General features: G+C 35.9%; 1 protein-coding gene across 1 annotated transcript in view; it reads left to right on the top strand.

Annotated features, from left to right (window-relative positions):
* Positions 1-11,111, top strand: part of c1qtnf12 (C1q and TNF related 12) — a 21,413-nt gene extending 10,302 nt beyond the window's left edge. The window contains exons 3-8 of the mRNA XM_079588851.1: positions 777-900; positions 1,056-1,237; positions 5,086-5,194; positions 7,134-7,227; positions 9,239-9,317; positions 9,854-11,111. Of these exons, the coding sequence (XP_079444977.1) occupies positions 777-900; positions 1,056-1,237; positions 5,086-5,194; positions 7,134-7,227; positions 9,239-9,317; positions 9,854-9,952 (687 nt within the window). The 3' untranslated portion in view covers positions 9,953-11,111. The remainder of the gene's footprint in view (positions 1-776; positions 901-1,055; positions 1,238-5,085; positions 5,195-7,133; positions 7,228-9,238; positions 9,318-9,853) is intronic.

Raw genomic sequence — 11,111 nt, 5'->3', positions numbered from 1 at the left:
CAATATGAGAATGTTAAGTTACATCACTAATGTAAAGATAAATTGTGTTTGCAGTCGTAGTGTGCCGAATTTTTTCCTGAACATAGTCTTTTTGCCCACTCACTTACAGTGTCGTTTTTAGGGGATGTGCTTGCTTTTTTGCACCAACATTTGCTTACCAACATGACTTACTCACTGTAAGACATTGCATATATTTTGTGAGTGCCAATTAATAAAACCGGAAGCTATACTAATCGTTAGGTGATGATACGAATTAACAAGCACAATTGCAGACGACAGACGTATCACACTTCAGAAATGCTGAGATTGTCATTTTGAGCTATTCATTAAACCTGGCTCTGACATTATTTTCGAGAATCAGCTTTTGATTCACTAAAAAGAACTGGCTCATTCGCTTGGGAATTGAACTAATACTGTTGCTTGCTGCTAGATTCAGTAGATGTTGCGATAGGTAGTACAGGAACTACATGTTGCGGTAGGAAGTGTGGTCAGAGTAATTTGATTCTGTCCAAATACATGTTACAACACATACAATTAATGGAGGCGAAAGTCATTCAGTTCAGACATCTTCTTTCTTTCTTTTTTTAATAAGTGAGAATTAACTTTTAATGTATAATTTATCTCTACCAGAGAATTTGTAATGTATTGCATAATACATTCCTTAATACATTTCAAGTTTTAACACGTCATTACATAAAGTAAGATGCTCTTTTGAGAATTCAAAGAACTTTGAGTTTTGATGAGGTTGAATAAAAATTATACAACAATTATATTTCTTTGACTATCAGCCTGGTCCCCCGGGCCCTCCTGGTCCTCCGGGGCCTCAGGGACCCCCAGGATCCCCTGGGGCAGAGGTCACTCAAGAGGTCTTGCTGCAAGAGTTCAAAGAACTGATCAAAGGTGAGGACCCACAATAAATCTCACCAAATGTCCATCACGTGTCATATTTATAATCAAGGGGATATCATGCAGATTAGCCGGACATTTTGAGACACACGGTGATGAGGTGTCTAACTGCATGCAGTGATGTGTCTACTTGTGATCTGCTTGAACAGAGGCCACAGAGAGGCGAGCAGCAGTGGACAGGCCCAATGAACCCAGTCAGCTGCCCACGGCTCTGATTACTCTTGAGGGAATGACCTCCTACAGGAGAATTGAGGAAGCCTTTCACTGCAAACTCAAAGGCCCTGTCGTCGTGGACAAAAAGACTCTGGCAGAGTTGCAGAACTTTCAGACAGTAAGTGCCTGCAGGGTCCAAAACGTTTTGCTACATCAGCCAAAGACGGGTGAATCCAGTACATTTTATTGGCCAAAAATGTTTCGTACAGGGCAAAGAAACTATGCATAGAAATGGGAATTGTACATTTAGAAAAATGTGTGTTTACATGACTTTTAATTAAATGCAATCCAATAAATTCCATGAACTAAATTTGAAACAACATTAATAAACAAACTAAATGTGGTTAAAAAAAAATATATATATAATGTGTACATTTAACAGCATGTGTCATATGAAAAACCTGTCAGTAACTATGCTGATTTAAAGGCACAATATGTAAGATTTTTTTATTAAAATATCCAAAAACCACTAGAACAATATGTTTTGTCGACTTGTGTACTTGTCTAAGAATGTTAGATGTTTTAACCAGTGTAACGGCCCGTGTCACATCCATGTTACCCTCAATTTCCGGTTTTATTTTCGTAGAAGCCATAGGCAGACCAACGAAGGTTTAATATATTTTGCGTTTTAGACGGGTGAGAAACTGTTTGGATACCTTTATAAACAGAAAACGAATCATTGTTATATAGCTCAACACAGTTAGTTTTATTGTTTGAATCTCGTTTTCTTGATTTACCACGAGTAACATGTTTGTACCATGCATGCCTCAGAAACAACACTATTCAGTCAGGTGGCTAACATAATATAATAAGAGCTTTATTTGTAATACAGCATTTTCTCTACCATACAGTATTATTTCAAATGTAGCAACACAAGTCATCCAGCATATATTAATATTATATTCTAATTCCGATCTAGCTTACTGCAACGTGCAACAAGTGTCTCGTTGCAGCCACCAGAGTGACATTAACATAACATTCAACAAACTCAAATGTATTTTTAGTATGATTGTTGATTGTTTAGTATGATGCAATTTTAATTTGTCAAAATTGATCTGTATGAGTAGTAAATCATGCAGCATGTGGCTGTTTTATCAAAGATAACCGTAACAAAGTTCAAGTTCAAGGAAGAAGGAAAGCGGGAACTCACAAATGTTAAACGTAACTTAATCGTAAAATAAACATAAACAACAACACAAAAGGAGTGTCAGCGGCTGACTGGCATTTAAGCATCATAAAAGCAGCTGTTAAATGTCCTAGGCCAAGTCCTCTCTCACCCTTTACTGTCATCATTCAATACTTATATCCTTCCAATACCGCGGTGTCTCTCATTGACATTCCCTTCACCCTGCTTCATACCACAGTAACATTAATAAAACTTTCATACATTAGCTCATCCATGAACAGGACTTTTTACCAGAGTCCTGCCGGATTGCTTTGGAGATGAAGACGTTCCACATTCATTCACGGTGTCATCAAGCTACGCCTTTGTTATAGTTTTGAATTACCAGCCTCTAGCAGCGAAACTTACATACTGTGCCTTTAAGTCTTAAAGATGTTTAATTCAGTTAAAAGAAAAGAGTCATTGGTTCATGAATCAGACTATACTGGTTGTGCTGTATGTTGTTGATTCACTAACTGGTTTAACTGGTTGATAAGAGGCAATTGTTGTGTAATTGAATTGCACTGGCCAGTGGACACACTCACCGGTGTCTATTTTACGCTGTAGAGCAGTGGCTTTGCTGCACTGCTGAAAAAAAAGAAATGTTGCCATTTGTCAAACATTGTTTTTACACATGTGTATTTTGTCTCTATCCCAGCTAACAAAAATATGTTCCAAGAATGTTTTACTAATGTTTATATTAAGTTATGTAAATGTTATTTCTGAATGTTCCCTGAATGTCCAAAACGTCCAATATATATATATATATATATATATTTTTTTTTTATGCGAACATTAAGGAAACATTTCATTGTATAATTTTGAAAACATTATGGGAATCTTACTTTTGAATGTTCTCTGAACATTCCTAAACAAGTAGTAACATTTAAAAGTAAACGTTTAAGAAATAACCTTCCATGAAGGATGTATAAATAATGTGTTTGTGCTAAACGTTTTGAGAACATTATTAAAGACTAGATAACTTTGATCGAACATTCTATTAATGTTACTCTATAAATGTTTGTTCATAACTGTGAGAGAACCTTTCCAGAACGTTAGACCAAATTCTGAGAATGTTCACTGTAAACTGGGGTGACTTTTTTCTTTAAAATCATTTTAATCAACCATTTTACATTGTTCTCTCCTTCTCCGTCGTCTTTTGCTTACTGTTCTTTCCCCACCACAAATGATTTAATCAGTCACAATTAGATTTATATCTAGATCTTTAACATCAAACAAACAAGAAAAAGAAAAAAAGAGCTCCTTTATGAGAGGTTCATTACTTGTGCTGTATATTGAGCATATTAGTGTTGACAGCCCAAACAAAAGAAGGAAACAATGTGTTATAAAACTGTGGAGCAGCACATTTACACTAATGCCAATTCGAATGAGCATTCCAGTCATTTACAGTAAACGATACAATTTCCAAAGTGCACATGTGATCGTCTCTTTGTGGTAGCGGGTTCAGCTTTCGCCAGAACGTAAGAAATTCCAGTCTGTTGCAAATAATTTCAAATTGGCTTATTTTGTCATCGTTCCATTTGGCTTCTTCACTGTGACAGTTTTACAGAATACTAAACACCAATTCAAAACGCTTCCAACATGTGTGCGTTCAAACTGGTGTGTAATTTCTGCATCCAACTGAATGGCACAAACTGGTGAAGCTGTCTGCCATTGGTCAATCAAACAGATAGCCCCACCCAATCAGCTTTAATTACACAGCTGAATTAAGGCCACCTGTGAGAGTAACCTTATGATTGGCTCTTGTCATATGAACATTGGTGACGACACACTGGATTGGCCGAAAGTTTACTCACGCTTACCCTCCTCCTAAAAAAATTATCCTTTTTCAAATACATTGCTTTCTTGGTGGTGTACAAAAGGTACTTTGTATGAGGTTTTTGGACCAGTGAGAGGTGTGTATAAAAATAGACACCACCATTTAAAACAGCATGCTGTTTTAAGGAAGAGCGAAACCCTGTGGCATTTTGATCAGCCAAGGACACACACGAAAATCCATGTTATTTGTTAAGCGTTCTTTACAGCAGTTACAGAAATAAACTGCCATTGATTAATGCAGACAAGATTCACTCTAAGCAATCAGCATTTAAATCTGCTGATGTATGATTCTTACTTTCCATATTAGAGAAATTATGATCATATAGTCTTTCAAATCTGTCAAATGGATGAAATAACTGTTGTAAATGTCAATGCAAAGTTTTATTCATCCAATGTAGAAATACATGTCAAATGAATTTACGTTCTTCTCACATATCTGTTTGGATCGGACATGTATATGAAAGGCATTCATTGTATGTATTCAAAGCTGACAGCACAAAAAAATGGCAGAACTGAACAGTGTTTAGCACACTAATCGGAGGACTCATTATAAAAGCGTCTGAGTCTGGAACTCTTGGTGGGTTCTGGAGGCGTAATGCAGAATAATGTGGTCTGGCATGGCTGCAGTGTGCAGTTATGATCAAAAACAGAATCGGAGGATTCTTGGCAGATGTCTACATATTTCTAGCCATTTAATGGTTATGTGCTCCCAAACTGAGCCCTAAAACTGGTATATTTTCTAATGCTGTATGTGGGATGCTTTGATTTGCATGTGAGTTTATAAGAATGTGGAGAGCAAGAATTCTGCTGAAAAACATATTCTTGAGATGCTTGGAAGGCTAGTCAGCAATTTACGTATATGATTTTCAGATAGAGAGTGAGCGGTGTTGATGTTGTTTGAGAAATGGTTATTAGGTGTGTTTATGGTAAGCCCTCTATAATTCTCACCTGTTTCATACCTTCAGCCTCCTGCCAAAGGTGCCTTCCTCAGAGGGACGGGGATGGATCAGTCCACTGGCCGATTTACAGCTCCTGTAACTGGAATTTATCAGTTTTCTGCCAATGTTCATATTGGTAAGGAAAGGTTGAAAGGTTCACCTCACCCAGTAAATATTCTGTCTTTCGTAATCTTTTGTTTTTTTGTGCCTTTTTCAGTGTGAGACATGAGGTTCTGGGGGTACGATAATGATTAGCGGTTTGATTAATGATAATCATGCATCATTTGTTCTTAAAGCTTAAACAGAAGAACATGGGTGCGATTGCCAGTGAATGGATTGAACTGCTAAAATGTTTACAATTTACAGTGATTTTAAAGGAACACTCCACTTTTTTGGGGAAATAGGCTCATTTTCTAACTCCCAGTTAAACAGTTGAGTTTTACCGTTTTCGAATCCATTCAGCCGATCTCCAGGTCTGGCAGTAGGACTTTTAGCATAGCTTAACATAGATCGTTGAATCTGATTAGACCGTTAGCATCTCTCTCAAATATATTATTATTATATTATCAAATATGAAATTTTTCCTATTTAAAACTTGACTCTTCTGTATTGTGTACTAAGATTGACAGAAAATGAAAAGTTGCGATTTTCTAGGCCAATATGAAGTCTTAGTACACGATGTAACTACAGAAGAGTCGAGTTTTAAATAGGAAAAATAGTAGAAGTAGAAGAAAAGTTTTCTGTTTTAATATATTTCAAAATGTAATTTATTCCTGTGATGGCAAAGCTGAATTTTCTTTGCCATTCCTGAATCTTCAGGATCACACAATACGTCACATATTATTCTAATATTTAGTATATATTCAGTGTGAAACATTTCTTATTGTTGTCAGTTTTGTGGAAACTGATATTTACCAAATATATTACAGAATTTTCACAAAAGTATGAATTTCTTTCTTCTGCTGAACACAAAAGAAGATATTTTAAAGAATATTAAAAAAAACAGTTAACGGACCATATTGACATCCATAGTATTTTTGTTTCCATATGGAAGTCAATGAGGCCCATCAACTGTTTTGGCTACCCATATTCTTCAAAATATAATATTTTGTGTTCAGCAGAAGAAACAACAACATTCATACAGGTTTGGAACAACTTGAAGGTGAGTAAGTGATGACAACATTTTCTTTTTGGGCGAGCTATCCTTGATGCATAGTTGAGTATTAATTTCTTTAAAAAAAAAAGCTTACCTTAACCAAACCAAACCTTGTGAACAGTATGATGGATATGGAAAAAAAGCTTCTTAAAAAATGTATACATTAAAATGACTTTGGATAGAGTCTTTGTCTGCCAAAAACAGAAGAAAGATTAATGGAAAATTCGGTTTCTCGGCTATAAACACAAATTGCATGGAGTACAAATTAATATTTCACTGTCATCTCTATCAGAATGTGCCATCATGTAATGGATGTGTTTCAGACTTGGCACATTCTCAACAGATGGATTGCATTCCCTTGAAACTTACATTCCAACCGCGCTGCATTTGTTTGCTGAGATTGAGGGTGTCTTACACAATCTCACATGCTTTAAAAGCTAAAAAAAAAAAAAAAAGTGCTGTGCCTGAAAGCGCACAAGCGTATTTTGTTTTTGTTGCTTGATGCTTTAAAAAGGGGTCCAGTGATCCTGTTGACTTCATCCATGGTTTCAGAGGCAATGCTTATGTGGAGTTACACTGAAATAAGCCCCAGGGACCCTGAATGCAAAACTCTTTTAAGCTGTGGCGCCAACATGCATCTCCGGGAAAAGAAATTGGCGCTCTGCAGTAGACTGTGGCAGAAAATCAACATCCCCAAACAAATTCACAAATCCACTGCAGACTTATAGAAGAGACCAATATTTAGACGCGGCTGGAGGTCAAACATGACTGGCTGTGGCATCATGTGCTCCAGATACAAAACTCTGTCAAACAACATTTCAACAGCCTTTACTCTTCATACAACAGTTTGTAGTGCATGTCTGAAAAGTATTCCCAGAAAATATATATATATTTTTGTAATTTGTGTTCTTTCTTGCAGACCACACTGAGGTGAAGAGAATTAAGAACCAGCTGAGAGCCAGAGACAATGTCCGAGTTTTGATCTGCATTGAATCCCTCTGCCACAGATATACGTAAGTTCGGTTACATTTCTCACATTAAAAGGATAGTTCACCTAAAATTTTTAATTCTATCATCCTCAATTGTAAGAGTCTCATCTACTCACCCTTATGTCATTATTCTGTGAAAAACGAACGTTTTATATATTTTTTCATGCAATTACAATAAATAGAGAATGAAGCTTTTAAGCTTAAAAAATGATACCACTATAAAAGTATTAATAAAAGGGTCCATACAACTTGTGCACTATATTACAAGACTTGTGAAGATATATTAGTTGACAAACAGACTAAAATTTTGTCATTATTTTCTGAATACATGATTCTGATTGGCTGGAAGGTGTGCAATAAAACCGTTTAATGCACAGGTAGTTCCAAGTCAGTTTTATCACCGTTCTATATTAATGCGCTGTTGTTACTGAAGCGCACACACGTCACTCCACTTTGTGTCAGGTTTTGCCTCCAGTTCATGCATTAAAATTATTTAATGCACAGCTAGCCATGGATTATCCATTACATATTGCATGTTCAGTTATTCATACAACAAAATATTCTGGGGCCCTGACATTTTTGTGAAAAATTATCAAAAATGCTGGCAGTGGCAGGCAACTTAAAACATTTTTTTTTTTAAACGCTGGCAGGGAAAGAGTTAATGTGCTAGAATTCTAGTGTGTTTCTGACTGGCCACACAAAGTTTCTTGTGAATTTTGGTGATTTCAGGACTTTCTGTCAGACTCTGTTAGCAAACCTATCCAGGAGAAAATCTGACACCAGCAATTTTGCAAGGAAAGTTATTATGATTACATTATGTCTAATTTACCCTCACCCAGTCTATTTATTAACATTCGATTTTGTACCCGTTGTCCACAGACCACATCCACGGCAATATAAATTCATGACTCAGAGGAATACATGATGAAAATTAGTATTTTTCTTGAGCTCCTTTTTACATTCAGAGCATGTGGTTTTTATTTCAGTGGCTTAAGCGTGTGAGTGCATGTCATAAAAATCCTCTTTCACAAATCAAACAAAAATGAATTTACTTAAAAGAAAAGAAAACTACTAGGGGACATATACATGAGATCGGGAAGGGGGAATGGGGGTGGCAGATCTGGATAAACTCTCTTCCAGTGTTTGCTGGTCGTTAGCGGGTTTTTTTTGTGCTTTGTGAGTAACGCATGGGCTGTAAAGCATGTTGTCTGTTCAAACTTGTGTGGAAACCAGCAAGGCATTTCCTGTGTTAAAGTGGAGCAGGCCTTTAAAAAATGTCCTCTCACCTTCAGTCTGGTCCTTGTCACCTTAGTAACCTTTACCGCCACCTTTGACTCGTGGGGTCCCTGTTGGTCTTATAGCAACCGTACTGAAGGATAAATCTTTACATTTATTGCTGGATAGATCTCGGAAATGATAGGAAGTTGGAAATTATGCATTTTTAGGAATTAGGCATTTTTTATAACAAAACATAAATTGATATTTCTTTGAATAACTTTAACACTGTACCATGACTTGCACAAAACATCTGTCAGTAAAAATATAATGGCATTATTTCCCAATTATACTAATTTATCTTTTGCACATAAAATAAAAAATAAAATAAAAAAGATATAATAAAAAGAATAAAATAAAAGAATAAAAATAATAAAATAATAAAAGAATAAAATAATAAATAAATAAAATAAAATAAAATAAAATTAAATTAAATTAAATTAAATTAAATTAAATTAAATTAAATTAAATTAAATTAAATTAAATTATATTACAGTGGCCTAACCAATGCAGTGCTTTCTGATTTTGGACATTAGAATCTGTGAACTGTCCCATAACTTGCATTCAAGTGGAGATTAGAAAAGAGCTGGTTCAGTGATCATCATGATTTAACTGATCTCACGAACATTTCTCTAAGAAATTGCTTGTATCATAAGACAATTACAAAGAAATGGCAAGTAACACATTTTATTGATTTGTGACGTGAAGTCTACAAATGAATCATTTGTTCGCTCATAATATTTTCTATACCGTTGTGCAGATCCTTGGAAATGTTTGTCGGCCTTGAGAGTAACAGCAAGATCTTTACAGTATCTGTCCATGGACTGCTGGAACTTCAGGTAAGAGTTAGTTAAAAATACTTCACTCAGTTTAATGCAGTTTCACTGTATCATCATCATACAAATCTAGTGTTTCATGTTTACTTGGTTTCTGGCGGTGAACTCTTAAAAAAAAAAAAATAGTTAAGATTAAAAATCGATTAATTAAATGATAAGCTATTTTAAGCGGTTTATTCAGTGTAGTGAAGCCTCTTCTCCATTGACATTAAAAAACAGCCTCCGGTCTCCTGCGTACCGCCACAGCCTCAGCGTTAGCATTAGCCGCTATGCTTTTTTGGCTAAAGGTTGCAGGCTTGCCTTTTAGTGGCTTTGGTGGCCCTCTAGGACCGACGTTTCTCATCCCTGGCCTATAAGACCTTGATTTGCTGGTTCAGGTGTGTTTAGGGGCTGGAGATCAACTTTTCAGGACAGTGGTCCTCCAAAATATCTAGCTGAATAACCTTTTTTTCCCCCAGATCCATGAAATTGTAGAATTAAAATGTGTTGCAGATGGCAATTCACATTGAATAAATATTGTGACGTTTTCTTTCAAACAGGCCGGGCAGTACACCTCCATATTTGTGGACAATGCAGCTGGAGCATCGATCACAATACAGAACGGCTCAGATTTCATGGGCATGTTGTTGGGGGTATAGCCCTGTTTTACAGCCAGACTATATCTGGCAGGCCACAAAAGACTGCATTGCTCCTCTTCGGACTATCACCCAGCACCATATATCCTCATGAGACAATATTTGACTGCCACAAAGCTCTTGATTTGTTCACGGAAGAGACATGGACATATTAATACCCACAAAGCAGAGACAGTTGGATGCAAAACTGAAAGACTTTACCGAGGACAGTGGATCCACATCTGCCTTTCACAGTGAGGTTTTGACCTCTTCAGAAAGATAATTTCTCACTGTTTTTACTCTTATTTTGTGATATATAGATGTATACAAAGAGATTTTTGTACTTTGACATTGTGTTATGCCCTTCTTAACTAATAGTGTTTATATACACAACTTGTTTTCTACGATGAGAGGTTTCCTACAATACAAGAGCTAAGGATTTATCTTATGGAATTTATGATCTTTTGGAGTTGTTACCCACAATGCACACCTAGTTTTATGCCTGTATTTCTTAATATAACAAGCTAGACAGTTTTTATTTACTATGCAGCTCCAAAAAGTATGTTGTAGTGACTTGATTATTGATAAAAGAACAGATTTTCCATTATACTCGGCCAAAAGAAGGAAACAGCCAAATATGAGAAAAGAAACAAGACGGATGACTCAGTCTATTTTTTACGTTCAATCGCTAACAGTCCCAAACAATAGCGTTTATCCGAGCGTGTGTGTTTGTGAGTGTGTGTTTGGAAAGCTGCTGCCATGATCGATTAGACATGCTAGAGTCCTGCTGAGTTTTCATTTTGTTTACTGCAATGCCAAATACGTCATCCGAATGCTCTTGTTTTCACGTTGCCATGGAAGTTTATTCTTTGAGATGTGTTGCTCTTCTTCCTTTTTTTCCCAAATGTCTTCTTTTTTATTAACTTCAGTAAATACAGAAATTAAGATGCACATATACTGTACGTATATTAGCATATTTGCCATACAAATTATTTATGTTTAAATGTATCTGCCAATTAAAATAGATTTATTTTTTTAATTGGCGTCTAGCCTTCCAGTAGATCTCAATACAAGTGAAGATAATGTAAGCAGACCTGTTTAAACATACAGTATTTGCTTGTATTGTGGTGTAATGGAAATGAAAGTATATTCAATAAATGTAAAATATATCTATTCACCTGGG

The sequence above is a fragment of the Phoxinus phoxinus genome (genome assembly GCF_949152265.1).
Source record: "Phoxinus phoxinus genome assembly, chromosome: 18".
Classification (NCBI taxonomy): Eukaryota; Metazoa; Chordata; class Actinopteri; order Cypriniformes; family Leuciscidae; genus Phoxinus; species Phoxinus phoxinus.
Note: the sequence above shows the minus strand (reverse complement) of the source record. Positions and strands in the feature narration are given on the sequence as shown.